The 18,870-nt window shown below is 48.6% G+C and overlaps 1 protein-coding gene across 1 annotated transcript in view; it reads right to left on the bottom strand.

Annotated features, from left to right (window-relative positions):
* Positions 1 to 18,870, bottom strand: part of LOC103803766 (inositol hexakisphosphate and diphosphoinositol-pentakisphosphate kinase 1-like) — a 28,012-nt gene that overhangs the window by 2,458 nt on the left and 6,684 nt on the right. Inside the window, exons 13-25 of the mRNA XM_009076338.1 lie at positions 17,857 to 17,942; positions 17,333 to 17,461; positions 15,250 to 15,371; positions 14,313 to 14,495; positions 13,666 to 13,807; positions 12,811 to 13,034; positions 11,807 to 11,934; positions 11,252 to 11,366; positions 9,793 to 9,900; positions 8,466 to 8,582; positions 8,073 to 8,237; positions 6,874 to 6,964; positions 1,880 to 2,002 (exon numbers count right to left, since the gene is read on the bottom strand). Coding sequence (XP_009074586.1) covers positions 1,880 to 2,002; positions 6,874 to 6,964; positions 8,073 to 8,237; positions 8,466 to 8,582; positions 9,793 to 9,900; positions 11,252 to 11,366; positions 11,807 to 11,934; positions 12,811 to 13,034; positions 13,666 to 13,807; positions 14,313 to 14,495; positions 15,250 to 15,371; positions 17,333 to 17,461; positions 17,857 to 17,942 — 1,733 coding nt within the window. The remainder of the gene's footprint in view (positions 1 to 1,879; positions 2,003 to 6,873; positions 6,965 to 8,072; positions 8,238 to 8,465; positions 8,583 to 9,792; positions 9,901 to 11,251; positions 11,367 to 11,806; positions 11,935 to 12,810; positions 13,035 to 13,665; positions 13,808 to 14,312; positions 14,496 to 15,249; positions 15,372 to 17,332; positions 17,462 to 17,856; positions 17,943 to 18,870) is intronic.

The following is an 18,870-nucleotide window of genomic DNA, read 5'->3' as shown; positions in this document are numbered from 1 at the left end:
CCCCCCCCCCCCCCCCCCGTTGCCCTTATTGCAGCAAGGTGCTAGTAGCACAGGGTACCAGGGCACACCAGGGGACATGAAAGCAAAGGCGTAACATCCAGATGAATAATTCTGGGCTGTTTCAGTAACACGCTAGTTAAGTAAGTCTGCCTGTTAGGTACTCGAGGGTACAACTGTGTCTCAGCATACAGAGACCTTGTCACTGATTTAGCCTAATGCAGCAGGACTTCACTCAACCTCAAACACCTGCAGCAGCTGCAGGCACATCCTGCTACACAGTCTACAGAGACAGGCAGCCCAGAACCAGGACTGAGTAGGTCTGGGCACAGAGCAGTCTCTGATGCTTTTCCCTGAGAATCAGTGCTGCCTTGGACTCCCATTCCTTGCAGAGTTAGGAAAGAACAGCAGCCAGGGCCCTTGCTGGCCTTTCCAGTAGCTCCCCTGGGATTCACACCCCGCAGTCAAACACCATGAACTTATTCTGGGACCTGTGAGTAGCCAGTACTTGCTGCCTGGAGCAACTCAGACTGGTTAAGCAGGTTGGGAACCTCCTGCCTCACCCTCCCTGTGACTGTCAGTCACAGCCTGTTGTGTGCCAGAGAGTGCCCTGAGGAGGTGAAAACCAGCTCAGTTTTCTCTTACACAAGGAAAGCAGCACAGGAAGCCAGTGAACGTAACAGCACTCATGGGGTTCCAAGAAGGTTGAGAATTGGACAGCACCTTTCCACCCTGATTTGCTAGGCCATTTTTCTTGCCTGAAAACTGGACAAAAATCCAAATGAACCAACCTCCTGTTTTCCCCAAGCTACTTCCTCAGTCATCTCCCCACCTTGTAATCCATCTGTGTTAGTGTTCGCCATGATCCCAACAAGAAAGGCACTCAGATCCTGTACTGATTAAAATTCCAAAAGGAAGAAGATAAGATAGATGATCTTACATCCATTCAGGTGCTGAGAAACCTGAGCGGTACATCATTAGATGGATTTCCAACCTGGTCACAGAATGCTGTGCAGACCTTGTCCATGGAGCCCCTCGACTCTGTCCCAAGAGATGGCATGGGAATTACTGCTTTGAGTCAGAGTGCCTTTCCTACTGGGACCACAGTGGACACTTGCACTTGTGCCTTACACCCTCCAACTGCTCCAGGACAGCTCAGTCTTTTCCTGTGCCCCAATCTCCTCTGCTGCTCCCTGGTCATGGCACTGGTCAGAGCACAGCTACAGTGCCTGCACCCACAGCACTGGGCAATGCTTGGACCCATGGCCCCAGGGCCTTCATCAGATTGACTTGCTGACCTTCCTGGCAGTTGCTGCATGACTGCGCAGTAAACAGACTTTCCAGTCCTTCTGCAGTATTTCATCCAGGCAGTCCACTTACCTCAAGCCTTTCAGGCATATTGCCCTTGCTTCCTGACAGCCACATCAGACTCTGCTGGGCACTCTAGTGTCCATCTTACCCATGCCCAAGCACATCATTCTGCCTTTGGAACAGCTCCATCTTCCATAGAGTAAGGATTACTCTCCCCAAAAGAGCTTTGTTTAGCATCAGCAAGATCACCAAGGAAAGCAAGATGATGTGATCTACTGGATTTTCATACAGAACTAACCTATTTAATACCTGGACCAATAAATCCCCCCCCACAACAGCGAGCAAAATCAGACCCCAGCAACGCCACGCATCAGCCCAAAACTCCTCTCATAACGTCAGCTCCTGTCTGTCCTAGCAAGGACCACAGTCTCTTGGGATATGGTGGAATTCATCACTGTGGATGCAGCGAATACACACATTGAGCTTTCAGAAGTCCAAGTCTGTGCCACAGGAGCATCCTGAGACACCGATGTCCGCACAGTACTGCCCTGCTGCCAGGGAACTCACATACCGTCTTTGTATGTCAGGCTGCTGGCAAACTTTTTGCCATGGCTGCGTGCGTAGTCCTGGAGGTTGGGGGCACTGGAGGAGCCTCCCAGCACAGTGGTGCTAAACAGCCCGGTGCACTGTGACCCTGGAAAGGCAGGGAAGGTGTTAGTATCACATACCCACTGCATGCAGCTACAGAAAAGCAGGGTTAGTCAAGGGATGAGGAATGAACTGGCCACTTCACAATCTCAGGAAAACACATGATGCTGGGGAGCACAGGGAGGCAGCGTTCCCCATTCTAAGTTCTGTGGTGCCAAATGCACAGCAAGCAGCCCAAAACTCAGCACCAGCAACGTTCTTCACTCCATCCAGGGATTTAATCCCATTTGGCTTTCTTGGCCTGACCTAGAAGAAACACCCTTCAGTCAGCAAAGGTACACACTGATGTCAGAACAGTCAGGATGCTGAATCACTCATGTTCACCTCACAGGGTTCACTGATCTGCTCTCCTGCCCTTTCCCTTTGGAAAGCTCTGTTTTCTGTAAGACACCAAGGAGAGGAAAGGACTGTCTGACCTGTGGATCAGCCAGTGCAGATTAATGCCCTGTCAACCCACAAGGAATGCACTGTGACCAGAGGGCTTGCTCTCAGAAGCTGATACTTCACAGCCACTTGGTCACACCTGGCTGTCCCAGCACAAGCTCAGTTGCTCCACGAATGAGCCTTGCAAAGCACCAGATGTACACACAGCATGGAACTTTGCTTACCCCGTGTCAAGAAACATGGCATGCAAGATGGAGGGCAACCTGATTCCGGTGGCTTTGGCTTGACTTCTCCAAAGCACAGTGTTCTGCAGACTGGCTTGGCTTTGTGTGATAGTTAGGGAGCACCAGGCATTTGAAACAGGATTCTTTCAACTGAGGAAAGCAATTGTGAGTGAGACAAAGTCTCACACAATAGGCCAGACACAGCCACTGATTGGCTGCAAATTCTCTGTTAAACTGTCTTGCTGCTGCATTCTGTACTGAGAATACCAACTGCTAAAACCAACATTACTCCTACATACAAAAGGCTTCCAGAAACAAGCAGGTTGGTCTGATTCCACCTTGTCTGCCAAGGCAAAAAACCTGCCACACTGCCTATTAGTATTTATCTGGAACAGTGCAACTGTTACTACTGTGAAAGAGATCCTGCCTACATCGGCAGCAGCTCTACAATACTGCATCATAGCATGATTTAGGCTGGAAGAAGCCTGAAGCCTCTTTCCTGAAGCCCCAGCAGGGCCAACTTGGATCAGCTTGCTAGGGTTTGTCCAGTAGAGCTGTCAATACCTCCAAGAAAGGAGATTTCATAACCTCTCTGGGCCCCAGCTCCAACATCTGGCACATGCATGGTGGGTGAAAAATTTGTTCCTCCCAACTAGTTGGAATTTCTTGTGCTGCAACTTGTGTCTGTTGGTTCTCATCTGACCAGCATGGATGGGGCTTTGGGGATAGTCTGCAACCTCCTATTTAGGTGGTGGAACAGCATTACGGTCTCCGTTCCCCACAGCTTCTGATCTGAACAAGTCCTGCTCTCACCTCTCCTCCAACGTCATGTGCTCCAGCCCCATCCACCTCCACTGCCCCTTAGTAGGCTCACAGCCCTGACCCTCATACCCAAAGGAGTGCAGGGAGCCCAGGGCAGGACAGTAGAGCTTCAGGCACAGCCTCACAGGAGGTGAATGGAGGGGAAGAGCCAAACCCCTCAGCCTGAGGGCAGCTGGTACAGCTGGTGTCCTGGTGTGAGGACATGCTGCTGCCTCACATCCACTCACTGCTGCTCAGGACCTCAGCTCTGTCTCTGCAAAGATCCTTTAGCAAGAGCCTCTTTGCAGAGAACACAAAGACCCTGAGCACTGAGCTGCATAAGCTCAGTCTGAGCTGAGGACATCAGCTCCTGGGGTGACCCGAAGTGTTCTGATAGCACTGAACTGCAGCTACTCCCCCACTGTGGCACTGTTGGTGGCTTTCCACAGCACAGACTAGCACATACATGTCCTTGGACATATAGACAAACACCTCTCGCCTGCAGGGTCACTGATACACAAGCCTTAAAAAATCTCCCCGCAATGCCTTACATGGATGCTGAGTGCTGACTCGGCACAAACTGGAATCTGTCAGAATGCAAACAAATTTTGTCAAGCAGCAGCCAAGAATGATGCTCCTAATTGCCCTTCCATGGCTTAAAAACAAACAACAACAAAACCCACCCACTGGCAGATAAAAATGGAACATTAGATTTTTATGATTTTTTTATCTTGAGCAGCCTCGTGCCACTAGTCATTAAGCTGAGGATACCCCAGTGTTTCTGCTGTTCTGCTGCAGACAGAGGCATTTTGCTAGCGCCTTTAAGCCAGAAGAGAATTTACGAAGATGTATCTATGGACATCAGCAATCTCCTACAGTGAACTGCAGGAGACCACTGTACCCAAAGTAACCATACACACACATCCTAAAGAACACCATGACCATGTGGATTTAAATGCAGGAGCACTTGCTAGAAATTACTGTATGAGCTGGTTCTTTTTTGTGTATTTAATTTTCAGATGTTCATTCAATGTTTCAGATGTTTAAAAAATAGACATTCTTGATTTCCCTCTGGGAGTCTCAGCACAAGGCTTGGTGCCACCAGCACTGCACCACCGCAACTGTTCAAACAGTCAAGGGTGATTTTACATTTTGAAGTGTACTTGCAAACAAAGAAAGACACTGAAACTTCCCTGGGCTTCTCAAGCTAGAAGCATAGACAGGATGGCAAACAATCACAACAAGCACTTGATCCTGCCCAGAAGAACATGGCACACTCCAAAGCACAGGCAAAGCAAGCTGCAAGCTGCCCCTTTTCCAAACAGCTATTTCAAGACATTTTTAAATGACAGAGAGGCACGATTCTGGCGGGTACGGCAGCAGGGCTACTGCAGGAGCTCCTGCCTGCTCCCTATTCCTGCATGCCTACATGTATGAGGCTACACCTGGACAGACATTCTCCCAGAAATAACAACAGCCAGACACTGACAAGGTCAGGCAACAGGAGGTAAGCTCAACTTCAGGTAGTGCCTGAATGAATCCCATCATAGCACAGCTGCAGAGACAAGTATTAAAGCCAAAGCTGAAGCCCCTGTGAGTTCTGTACCATCTCTTACAGAGAGAATGGATTTCAAATTCTAAAGGGGGAAGAAATTAGATTTCTACAAAACAAGCAAGAAAGGATTCAGGAAGATTCCTTGAAGAGCTTGACTTGTACAGGTAAAGAGACATTGTTCTTCGTCACAGGCCTCAGGTTCAGAGAAACTCACAGAAACACCAAGGGGTGTGCAAGCTGATGTGGGTGGCACCATAGGTCTCTCCTGCTCAATCCTTCTGTGCCTGCAGCTGCAGGAATCTACAGAGGAGAATGATGGCTGGGCTGAGTATCCAGCTGGAGGTCTGTGCCACAGCTCAGGTCTATCAATTCTTACTCAAGATTTTGTCTCTGCAGAGCTTCACCGTTGGGAAAGTGACCAGCACAGGTGCAGCAAGGCAAGAACCTGAAATTAAACTGGCTGGGATCACATTTCAGATTTTGTTGTCAAGGAAAAGTAGTACTGTACAAGGATGCAGAGGAGCAGCAGTCTTCTCCATTGCCACAACAGACACTCCTCAGAAACTTGGAGAAGGCTGCAGTCCAAGGCTGTAATATCTGCTTTCCAGAGCACTTCTGGTACTCACGCATCCAAACAGTAAAAACGGTTTGCAGTAGCATTTGATGTACTCAGTAATTCTCCAAGCAGATGCACCTCCTTGCCTGTTTTCCTTCTCAGAAATTCCCACAAGGATCCACACAGATTCACAGAATACCCACAGGTTTCTTCAAGCCTAAGCAAGGCTCACTGTCACACTTCACTCAGTCCTGCAGTGTGGCTGGGAAAGGCAGAGGTCAGTGAAATAGCACATTCAAAACCCACCATGGCCAAGGTTATTGTGCCTTTATGAAAGAAACACACATCACTCATTCCTCTTTAGATTTTTCCAGCTGTCTGAGAGCACAGCTGGCAAACTCCATGGACACTTCCTGAGCACTCAGAAGAGAATTCCCCTTCCTTGGTCAGAATTAGCTTCCGAAGCAGCAGCTCATTCAAAAGTGACAAAGAAACGATCAGGCCTTTCAGAAGTCTCTTGGCTGCAGGACGTCCATGTAACACAGTAAAGAACTGATGAGTCAGAACTGCTGCCAGTCTGCCACAATGCAAAGATGGCTTTAAAGAAAAATAAAGTGGGCATAACCTGGGCATTATCACCTCCTGTCTGCAAGACCCAGGTTGCACAACCATCTCTGAACCTCATGACAGCAAAGACAGCTTTTCAGTTTCCAAACAGATCTTGCTTGAGCAAAAATATTTCAGGAAGAATTTGAACTACTCAGACATAGTTTAGATTATAATGACAGGGCATGGATCTATCAAGGACAGGCAGAGAATACCAAGAACCACTGGCTATAGGCAAAGAATGGCTGACCAGGGGCTGCAGCTCAATTAGAGAGCTGTCAAACACGCTGCATGTTCCATACAATAGATCTTCAGGAAGCAAAGGTAGGAATAGAATAGTCTCACAAGAAGAGGAGTTTGGCACATAAACTGCTGTTCTGCAGAACAGAAAGCACTCTAGTTCTCACCTAAAATCGCATCTTCCTACCAGATTCAGACATGGTTTAACAAATGAGAGCCACAGGGAGGCAGAAGGCAGCTTGCCCTGTTGCTCTTGTACTATAAAGGATGAAAAGTACATCCTCCATTGCTAGCACCTGAAGGAGAAGATAGTACACAAAAGGAAATACACTAAGACAGGGTCTACGGTGGTCTCAACAGTATCACTGAGAAAAGACATGAAACACACAGACACATACAAGGAATTCAAGGCAGATGCACATGTGAAGAGATAGATCTCCACAGATACAGAGGTACAGGTGAGCAGGCTGGTTACAGGTCAGGTACAGTACCTAAGCCACTTTGCTTCATCTCAGAAGACTGCCTGGAGTAAGTGCTGAAGAGACGATAACCTCCCGATTTGGAAGAAGATTCAGACAGCACCTGCAAAGACAGAGACAATAAAATCAGTGTGTGCTCTGAGTTACCAACTGCCCTCAAAAGCCTTTATACATCAACTGAAGATAAAGAAAGGTACATCACTTCCTTAAAATCACCATTTTCAAGAAGCATAAAGGGGCTCATATGCTAAGACTGTGACAGAAAATGCTCAGTTCTAATTTCATGTTTGTGTTGGGTTATGGAACAGTGGAGATCTGAAAAGTACAAAGGGACTCATGTAGTGAGCTCCTTGTCTCCCAAGACTCTTGCTGAGATCACTGGGACACAGACTTCCTTCTTTAGCAGCAGGAAATTATATCCCCTCTAACTTAGTATGTGCCTGTCACAAAGAGCCTCAGAGTGCTGCACACAAAGGTGACATCATGAGTAACACAGAGGTAAAAGTCAGTAATGCCTCAGACCTTAACTCTGCTTTCCCTGGGTCAGAAAACTGGTGACAAAAATGCCTGTGAAATCCCTCCAAAAGGAGGGGCAATTCCAGAGCACCCTGAAGGTGACAGCCACCTGCTGACTGTGACCCTGGCCTTGTGACATAGAACAGCCCAGAAGGGGAGAGGTAGGAACAGTAAAATTGATTGTATAACTCAGTAGATCAGTCAGTGGAAGAGTTCTAAACCCTGACAGGTTCTACAGCCTGTATGAACCCATCAGTGAACAGGGACCCCACAATGGCAGGAGATCTTAGATGGGAGAGAGGAATGAGGAATATGGAGCTGAACTGGGAGAGGCAAAGGCTGGAGCCTAAGGGAAGGCAGAATGTCACCATGGCTAGTGATGAGGTTGCATGTAATCTCACAGCCAGTTATATTGGTGCGTCTACAGAACATATAACCCAAGTATCCAATCTTTGTATTTCTCAAGCATTTCCCTCTTGCTTTTCCTCATCCGTGCCTCTGCCCTGTGTTCCCCCTGTACTTCCTCAACGAAGAGGAGTTTGGGAGATCTGCTTTCCACAACATCCCTCTTCACCTTCTGCAGATCCTTCCCCAGAATCAACTCAGACTCTGGCATGTTAAAAGGAATGCCAGGAAACCAAAACCAAGCAAAAGACCTCTGTTAGAAGAAGGAAGGGAGCCCTAGGCATGGTTACCTCCATAGACCCTGTCTTCCTGTTCCTGATGAGTGGTGACCTGCGCTGGATGCCGACAGGCTCAGGGGGCTGTGGAAACTTCTGCTGAGCGCAGTCTGGCTCGTTGCTCCCCTTCTCCTTGGACAGGTCCTCCATGCTGCCTTGGTCTGCCTTCTTGTCCTCGTTCTGCCATGAGGAAACACTGATGCCTACAGGTACGTGCCCTGACCAGCCCCAACCTCAGATCTCCTGTTCTGCCACTCTTGGGAGGCACTGGGGGCCCCAGCACCGCCCCGAGGAGTGGGGGGGGCCAGCTGCCTGTGGTCACAGGAGAGCAGCCAGCAGGGCCAGGCAGAGCAGGATGGAGCCTGAGGGGCCCCGGGGCCAGCAGCCCCTGCTCGGGGATCTGCTCACCTCTGCTGAGGCCGGACGAAAGCCAAAGCCTGTGGGCACATTCCTGTCCTCCTCACAGCCTTTGACACCAGGGCTGAAATGCAGCTCCACATGGAAACGCTCCTCTGAGGAGGGATCCTGCAAACACAGGGCACAGGGAACAGGTGAACAACCAAACCCAGTCTGTCCTGCCGCTGACAAGGCCGCATCCACTGTGCTGCCGGCCGCTCGCATTCCAGGCACAACCCTCGTGGGCAAAGCAAGAGCAACAAGAAACCACAGACAGAATGACTCCAGGTCTGTCTCATCCTGAAGGACAGCCCTGATCAGCACATGGCTGAGGCGTTCACACTGTTGTTGTTTTGGACAACAGCCACAGAGCATTCAAACAGAACTGGGTTCTATGTGTATATAAATACACATCCCTAAGCTCAGCCCCTGCCAACCCACTCCTACCGCACACCCAGCACACGCTGGGGCAGGGCAGGACTGGGGCCCTCCTGGACCTTCAGTCAGGCTGTTCCAAGACTTCAAGTAATTGTCTCTAACATTAGTTTTTCATGATGCTGTTTTTAAAGAAACCAGAGCTGTTACAGTATCTGGCACTAAACCCAAGTTTCACCATCCTGACTGACTGACAGACCCACACCACTCCTAAGAGTTCTGTTCAGATTTTCTTTTGGCGAGCACCACTTCTCCCACCAGAAGCCCACACCATCGCTGTGAGGCTCTAACTCTGCAGGGTGTGGGTAAGGGCCTGTTCCCCTCACCACTACAGCTTCCTGTAGCACAGACCCAAGGCACAGGGCCTGGGGACCAGGATGTGCAGCTTGGTGCCAAACCTACCTGCAGCCACCGCCACCGGCGCCCACGGTCTGGCTGGGTTTCAAAGGATTCTCTTTGCTTCCTGAAGGTATCAGTCTACACTTCTCTAACTATACCAGCACATTTTAAAATAAAATATATCTGTGAACATGGAATTTCTGGATATTTTCTAGAAATATTTTGAAAACACAGCCAAATATCATTTGCTTATATTTTTTTCCTACCGTTCTTTTGCAATTAATATTAAGAAACAGCAAATAATTTTGCACTAGGAAATACTTTAAAATAGTCAATATTTAATATGTAAGTTTGGTATTACTGCTCAGCGTGACGTTCTGCTTACATGTAGCAAGCATTAACTGGGTCACTGCCTCCCACTTAAACCCCAAAACTAGGGGTTGTATTAATGATCTGTGTTCACAGGCAGAGAGCTCAGGTCACAGACTTCCAGCTGAACTCATCCCTGGGGACTGTGCCTTGCAGCACAGCAGGAAGCATTTTATCCTACAGCTCTATCCCTCACCTTGTTGTTGTCCTCGTAGAGCATGATAACAATCTGGGTCATGTAGTTCAGCTCTGAGATAGCACTCAAATAGTCCATGGCTCTCTTCCACTGCTGGTCTTTGTTTTCCTGATATATACACATAAACAGTCGCATGGGATAAGCAACAGCAGACACCTTGCAGCATTCAGTGAAATGGGCTGAGAGAGTTCCTCTCTCCACAAGGTACAACATTGTCAGGACAAAAGCACGTTGTTCAACGCGCGTTACAATGATCTTGCAATGAGCAAGCTTGCAGTGCTTGCAGTGAGGAGCAGCTGCACACAGGGACACCACAGCTGCCCACACCACCCATGTGCAGACCCAAGCCCCTGTGCCATGCTGACTGCAAACAAGTAGAGCCCACAGAAGGGTCTGAAACACAGCCATTCTCAAATTACAGAATGGAGCACAAGGGATGAACTTGTGCTAAATAGCAGATCAAGTAAAATGCTTTTACCTGATGCTGAATGAGAAGCCTAGAGACAAGCTGGACCCTTAGGCTCTGCACTACAGGGCAGCCCACCCCTCACTGCCTCCCAGCACTGACAGGAATGGACACACCTGAAGTGCCACTCATGGTGCTGTGGAGCACCTCACCACCTCGATGGACATGAACCAAACCCTCCCAGTACAAACAAACCCAGACACAGCCCAATATCCCTGTGCTGTCAGCATGGCATCCCCAGACACTTGAGTCAGGGAACAAAGGAGCATCTTAGTGAGTGATTCAGAGGTACTTGCCTGATCACCACCTTCAGATATGCTGAGCTGCCACAGACATCAGAAATCACGTCTGCTAAGCAAGCCCAAATTCTCAAGGCATGTCAGACCATGCTTAAAAATGGGAAGATAAATCAGAGAGCCTCTTGAGAAGATTAAAGTACAGCTTTTCTCAGGGTCTGCATGCCAATTCCTTCAGGAAGCAGGTCTGAGAGCAAGTGAAGGATGGGTTAGTTGAGTTAGTCCCCTACAAGTATGTAGCCTGCCTCACTGGCAGAGAGCACACCCTATGCATTTGCAACCTCCAGTCACTTTCTCTGTATGCAAACTGATTTTCTTGACTTAGAATTGAGGTAAAGACGATAAATAACAGGGCCAAGCTCTTTTAAGATAGCAGAATTCCCTCATCCCTATTGTCTCATACTGCTAAACGCCTACACAGGGAAGTGGTCTGCTCACCTGAAACTAACAGGGCAGTTTTTGGAGAAAACATTTCTCTGTGTAAGCAAGGCAGGCACTGAGAAAGAACAATCCTCCTATGTACCAGAAAGGCAGGAACGGCAGCATGCAAACACAGCAGAGATGGAGCTGGCCAGAGGCCACTGATGCTGGGAGAGCTGGTCAGGGGGCAAACTACAAACATACACTGTCCACCTTGGAAAATGCTACTGGAAAAAAGCAGGGAGGCTTACTCTGTGAGCATTGCTGGGACACTTACATCCAGGAGCCCCCCATAGCGGAAGATGCTGAGCAGGGAGTGCACGTGGCTCTCACTAGTGAAGTACAGCCGTGTCCGAACGTGGCGACCTGGAGACAGAACTCCTCTCGAGTACCTGAACCAAAACCAGCCCAGAGTTACTCAGTCTGCCAAAGAATTGCCATCCATCACACAGCAACACTTCTGCATACTTAATGGAATGAAGAAATCCCACAGGGAAATGTCAGAACAAACACTGGGAGCACTGGGCATAGGAGCAGCATTTCATGGAGTCCCCATGGAGACATGCAGTAGGGCAGCAGCTCATCACACTGCACAGCCCTGAGCAGGGACAGGCATGAGGCACCACCACCAGTGACAACGAATAGAAGCCTCTGGCACTGTGCTCCTGCTTGGCAGTCTCAGTGTGCCTTTTCCATTTCCCTTCCAGTTCCAGAAGCACCAGCATGACCTCCTGCAAGAGCATCCTTCAGTGCACACCAGTGCACTCTTCTGGCATGGGAACCAACCACTGCTGCCCTCCCCACCACCAGCAGCATGCAAGACAAGCCTTACAAGGGGTGTAGTTTGTTGACGGACTCATCTTCATGGGTTCTCTGCAGGTCCAACTGGATCTTTTTAATGAGAGGAAGACAAAAGCCAATAGCAATCTCCAGTTTCTCCTCCTTATTAATCCCATATTCCTGCAGGAACAAAACAACAGATACCCTGAGCACTGGTTCTTTGCCACATCCTCACATGAAAAGCAGCTTGACCTCAACAGTCCTGTCTGCAACACCACTGGTTAAGTAAGGACTGGAAGAGACGTGTCACTCGGCACTTTTAATTTTTTCCCCCATGTATTGCAGAGGGTACCAGAGGACAGAGACTCCTCCAGGAACCCCAGTCTGTCCAGATATGTCTGTCAATACTCTTCCAACAGCTGAGAAGTACAAGTACCATGAGCAAACCTCTGATCTCATGACATGTAAACTTATACCCTGGCCTAGCATGAGCATTAAAGCAATGACTGTTATGAGCAAAGATAAAACCTGCAGTGCTATGCTGGAAACAGCCAGACTGTATTTCTCCAGCCACATTCTGAAGTTTAGAACCACTTCTGTTCTACAGGGGCACAAGTGCAGCTGGACCTTGATAGTAGAAATCTCATCCCATATAAACAAAACTTTGTGAGAAGCAAGTCACCTCTGCCATCTGAGCAAGTCCTAGTTAGATAAGAATAACAAACTTGCCAGAACTTTAATACAGAAACCTCTCTTCCCCTCTACAACCCTGATGTGGAAGATGGGATGTTGCTGTAGTGCACACACACAGCTCAGAGCTGGATAAGCTGCTGCATCAGCTTTCATTACTCTGGTCCTGCCAGAACCCTCAACCAGGAGCCCAGCCCTGACACATTCTAAGTGATAAATGGTTTTGGCCTCATACAAACACTAAGCTCTCAGAAACACCCTACTGCGAAATGCTGCCTTGGGAGTTCATGCGCAAGAGAACTGAGACAAAGCACACAGGGAAAGGGTCAGAAACTGGTGCCACAGGCACTGTCACACAAGCTCTACCTGGGGTATGATCACATCTGCCAGGGCTTTGGAGAGCTTGAAGAGTTCAGCTGTGCCTTCCAGTTTCAGAGTGCTGTTGTGCTGCACATCGTACTTGATGCAGTCGTAGATGTCAGGGATCTTGCTGATGTCGTAGCGCCCATTCTTCATGCGGAAGTCTCGCTCCAGCTTACTCCAGCGCTGCAGCATCAGCTCCAGAGTCTCACTGTGGTACAGCTGCAGGTCTAAACAGCAGAGAACACCAAACCACATCCTAGAACCACAGAACTCTGATTTCAGTGACAGCTGTGACTGACTTCTCCCAGCACAGGAGGTCTCTGATTTTTGTGTCACCTGCAGGAATCCTAGTCTGGAAATGCCACTGCACCTGCTGCATGGAGTTTTAACCTGCAGCAACAAGCTACTTCTGAAATATGTGAGAAAAGGGAAACTGCTTGCTTGTTTGCTTAGGTCTGTCATAAATCCTGTGGAATGTCCCCGAGATGCTTCTTTAAAATCTCTGCATGGTTATCAGGAAAGTTTTCAGAGATGAGCAAATTGTGACCGAAAAACTTCCTGTATACAGCCTCCAGGAAATGCCTGAAAAAAGCAGGCAGAGGTCTCCAGGCCATACTGCTGCTGTTTACATTCACTCCAAACCAAGGAGCACGTATCATTTCCTTTACAGTACAGCTCTCTTTAACAGCAGTTGAAAGTGGAACAGGAGCTTTCTACATCAATAGCACATACAGAATTCCACTTCAGAATTTCTCTGCTACAAACACAAGCCCTAGTGGTGTTGGGGGCTCTCAAGATGTAACAATAATTAACAATTAAATGAATCCGTTCCAGACCCTTTCCAGTTCTGATGCTCACCTGCAGACTTTGGGTCTTCCAGTCGTTTCCGTATCTGGGAGGTGAGATTCTCAATCAGGGTGAACACCTGGTTGCAGACCTCAACTGGGTTCTGGATAAAGGTCATGGAGTTGAGCAGAGAAGCGCTGCCTGTAGGTGCTAGCTGAAAGAACATTCCAGCAGGGGTTAGTTAGTGTCTTTACAAACTGGGAACACAAAATTGCATGCCTTTTGCAGCTGTACTGCTTTCTAACTCAGCACAAAAGCTGTGCTCCAACTGGGCCTAGGCCTATTTCTAGTAGTTAGGCATGTTTTATAAACTTCCTCAGGACCAAACTCAGAGGGAGCAAACAACTGGTCCCATCAGACAGGACCTCCTTCCACCTACAGCAGCCACTCTTGTCTCACTTTGCTTCTGTGCTTGAGCAGAAGGGCTTCATGCACACAGTTCTTTGAGGTGATAAATATGTTCCTTAATGGATTTCAGACTAGTGATCACATCTCAGTGTCCTGGAAAAACAGTATTTTGGGGACTGCCTGAAGAAGCAGCTGTAGAGCTTTCACTGGTTGTTGTGCTGGACGCAGCCCATGGTCTCTACACAGCAGCTACCAGAGCCTGGCAGGACACATGAGGGTTTGTAGCCAGTGAAGCCACACAGGTGCTTTACCTTTTCATAGTCCTCTTCACAGAACTCAGCATCCTTCTGCATGATTTCGTGCAGCCGTGCCTTCACCCTGTGCTGACAGCTGCTGAGGGAATCGCTGTCACTGTCCAGCAGACCATTCATGTTGGCACTTTTCACCATTTGCACCAGGATGGGGGTCAGCTCCCCTTCCAGGGCCAGCAGACCCTAAAGTCACAAAGGACAAGATTTCAGCTCTGTGCAACCCAAGCAACAAACATTGCTGATAGTTTCATGGCCAGAATTCAGCCACCTTGAGTGAAATCTCAACTGCCCTTAAAGAGCAGTTCTCCAGCAACAGCCCCTTCAGTCACAGGTAACTCTAGTATGCTTCTAGAGCTGTTCCAAGCAAAAGGCAGCTCTGCCTGCAGCAGCCACAGATTTGTCCAGGCAATTGTTGAGAAACCAACTCAGCTTGCTTGAAAATGCTGATAAACAGCCAAGACTTTGAGACCAGCTAATGGCACCACAGGATTCCCTTTAGCTCAAGCCTTAGCTGCAGATGAACCTGTGCTCTCCTCAACCTCCACCCCACACCGCACCAAAGACATTTCACTCCCCTTTTCAATACAGCAGACAAGGAATAACCCTCTGGCTCGGCAGCCATCCCAGAAACGCTCATCCCATAGGCAAATAATACTTAGCAACAAGTTTGATATGCTCTAGCATTAAACACCGGCAACACCCCACACATAACACCTTCTCCAGTCAGAGTCCTGTACTGGACAGGACACTAAAGGTGACAGATGTGTGCAGCTACACCAGATGCTCAGTGCCACCCCATACACCTGCTGTGAGCACAGAGTGTCCCAGTCCATCCAAGGACACCTCCTTCCTCATCATCAGAGGTTTTACTTTAGAACTAGTGTATTTTATTTTAAGGCTAATGTAGCAGAACAAGTGGGTGCCCAAAAGAGAGGACCTTTGCAAAAGCTGCTGCTGTCATCTGAACTCGGCCCTCGTCTGAGGCATAGATCTTGAGGTCATGGCGATAGGTACTGTGCAGCCTGAGCAAGCCACAGCCAGGGAAACCAGCGTAATCACCTGGAAGAGAGTGAACTCGAAATTCATGCTCTGGCACCTGCAAAACCGTCAGCTGAATGTACAGGTTTAGGCAACAAACTTTGTTCTAGTAACAAAGCATTGTAGATAAATAATCACTTTCACAGGCAGCGCTCAGGCTGCTCCAAAATAGACAGTTCAAGCTATACATGAGAAGTAGAAACCTAATTAAGGCTTTGCTTAACTTGGGAAAGTTAATTTTGAGGGAAAAAGTGAGCATTCACCAGCCAAGTCTGATGCTGCCCAAATTCTGCAACAACCCCTCCGAACAGTCTGTAACAGCTCTGCTAGCCTGAATACCCTGGTACAGAATGAAGATACATACAAAAAGATCGCTTCCTTCTACTTGTTTTCTGCACAAGAGCAGGTCCTGCCACCCTCAGAGCTGCAGGGCTGTCCAGCAGGAAACTGCTTCCAAAGTAGGTCCTGTACGTCTACAATTGCCTCGTGGCACAAATTACCAGTTTATTTCTGGTGGCTGAGTCAAGCACAGGAGTCAGACCCGTAAGAGGAATGCAATTCATGAAGCTCTCAAGTCTGACCTCCGAAGATAGTGCAATGGTGGCTAATTTGCTGCTGCCTGGAATCCCAGGGCGATTCTGCACTGCACCCAGTCACACTGCATGGCAAGAGGGGAACACTGCTCCCAGCTCTGAGCTCACAACTCAGAGAAACACCCTGCCAGGCAAGGACAGGCACCAGCCAGCAGTCAGGTGTATGTCTTGACAAAGCTGCCAGGTATCAGATGCTGCCCAGGAACAGAGCACCTCCCTGCAAAACAAGATCTTTCCCTCTCCATGAATGACCACATGGAGCAGAAGTCTCCAAAGCCTGGTTCAGAATGACCCTCATCTAAACAAGGTGGTCACTTCCTTGAAGGAGGTGACCAGGTCAGTCAAGCATAACTTCCCTTTGTGAATCCATGCTGACTGCTCACAGCCATCTGCCTGTCCTTCATTTGCCCAGGAATAGTCTCCAGGATTAGCTGCTCCACTACCATCCCAGGGACTGTGCTGAGGCTGACCTGGCAGCAGTTCTCTGGGCCATCCTTCTTGCTGTTTTTGAAGCTAGGAGCAGCACTTCCTCTCCTCCAGTCCTCAGGCACCTCCCTCAGTCCCCACAGTCCTTCAAAGGGAGTCTCCAGTGGCCTGGCAGAGACACCTGCCTGCCCCCTGGACACCATGGGTGCAGCCCATCAGGACCCTTGGGCTCACATATGTCCAGCTTGTGCTCCTGACCTGATCTTCTACCACCAAGGGTAACTCTTCCTTATTCCAGAAGGAAATCTTCTCCAATTCAATTTAAATTAGCTTAATTAATTGGAAATATAATTAATTAAATCAAATTAATTAAACATACAAGTCTAAGACAAGCAGTATCCCATACTGGGCTCACTGGCTCAATCTGGTAGCAGTATATTGCTCCCAACTCAAAGACAATCTCAGAGGGTTTTTTCTTTCCAGCTCTTGTTGATTTGTGTGCACACTAGATGCTTTTCAGAGTCACAAAATTATGGTGCAGAAAACATGGAGAAGTTATCTTCCCATTCTCCTGTCTCAGGGCAGGATTATCTGTGTTCCAAGACAGATTTCCTCTGTTCTCAACATCTGACCTAAATTCCTTGTTAATCACCCAGAAATTCTGAATCATATTTGCTGCATCAGAATGTATCTTATTACAGCAGCCTCTCTTGTTTGAATCCTGGCACGTTATTTAAAGCCAACTGCTGTGCTACAAGACACACTGAAGTTTAACCACTGCAGCAGACCTCTCGCCTAAAGATCTCTGGGTGCAAACCCCACCTGAATTATTTATCCTTACTGTGTCAGTTCAAAGGAACAAAAACGAATCCAAGAGGCTGCACACAGCCACAGGTGCCCAAACAAGCCTCTCCTGGGCTGGACAGTCACGGGGCAGGACCGCAGGCACTGGACAGAGCTCACCTTGGCCTCCAGGGTACATGCAGCGAAAGGCGCGCCCTAGCTCCTCCGCCTGCACTCTTCCTGCCGGGGTCAGCTCTCCGCCCCACTTGAGCACCAGGAGAAGGGAGGGGGAGGACTCTCGGCGAGCTTCTAGGAGACAAACAGGCACTCACTACACCAGACCTCATAGCTGAGCTGGCAGGGTGAGAGGAGGGAAAGAAGAAGTTGTCGTCAGCACCTTGCAGAGTGTTCTCAACACAACCCAAACCCCACGGGAACCAAACCAGCAAGGAGGAAATTCAGAGTCACTACTTTTTGAAGGCATAGGCTGACATTCATGAAATTGGAAGTGCAAGCCCTGTGACACCACCCAGGCTGTACTGATAACCACATTATGCAACCAACCCTTCCTGTGATGTAAGCAAAGATAAGACATGGGTCACCAACTCTGCTGGCATGTCCAGAGGTGTATACAAGTGGGGTAGCTGCCTGGACACATCAACTCCAAGCTTGAAGATCAGGGCAGCAACATCAGGTTTCTTTACCTTCATCTTCACTTGCAGCTTTTGGATGTCCATGAGGCAGATAGGTCAACTGAACCTTACGGTTAATGCCAGAGAAATGTCCATACCTGCCACAAGGGAAGGGGAAAAGAACTGAAACAAGTCAACTCCACTGAGCTTTTGCCCAGAGCTCCCCAGGCAGAACACTGCAAAAGCACAGCACAGGCAAGAGACTTTCTGCTGCAACACCTGTTGCCATGGAACATGAAGATCTTTGCCACCTCCGTGTGACCCAGCACACACCTCAGAAAGAGCCAGAGGGCTCCCCCAAAAGAAACTCAGATATCCATTCCCTTGCTCTCTACTGACAGCACTCTGCGCTCTCATTCCTTACCAGGGCTTTAATCTCCATCTACATCTTTAACAAGTGAACTAATAAGATCACAGAAAAAAACACTGCCAGATGCTTTGAGAATAACCACATCACCAACCAGCAGAAAGGGCAGGGGAGGGAGTCACAGCAAAAATTCCCCCTCTGTGCTCCAGAGACACTGCCTGGGCACAGACACTGGCTCTGTATGCCACAGCGAGCTGCAGTCCTCAGAGAAGGCTTGGTTTTGTTTCCAAGATGCCAAACCACTACACTGGCTTTTATTTTGACTGAACACAACATCAAAGGACACGAACATCTTTTTCATGTTTTCCAAGCTCCTTTGTGTTCAACTTGTGGCACCAGAACAATCTTATTTAAACCAAGATTTGTTCCAAATTTAACAAATACTTCATACCAATGTGGTCCGTACAAGACTCCAGTTCCTCTCCCGCAGCAGAGAGAGCTCACAACACAATTTTGCCTCAAGTTGTTTAGGCAAACACCAGACACTCTTGGGACAAGAATCAGCTGGAGTTTGATGACAAGGAAGACACGTCAGGAGCATGGCACCTTTTGTGCACAGCTGCTAACAGGGGACAGAGGAGACCCCGACCTCTGGTGCCAGCTGGCCAGGACACCAGCACAGCTTGTTTCTGTACCACATGCTCTGAGGCAAACCCACA

Source organism: Acanthisitta chloris, unplaced genomic scaffold (genome assembly GCF_000695815.1).
Source record: "Acanthisitta chloris isolate BGI_N310 unplaced genomic scaffold, ASM69581v1 scaffold30756, whole genome shotgun sequence".
NCBI classification, from domain to species: Eukaryota; Metazoa; Chordata; class Aves; order Passeriformes; family Acanthisittidae; genus Acanthisitta; species Acanthisitta chloris.
This window is presented reverse-complemented; position numbering and strand designations above follow the sequence as displayed.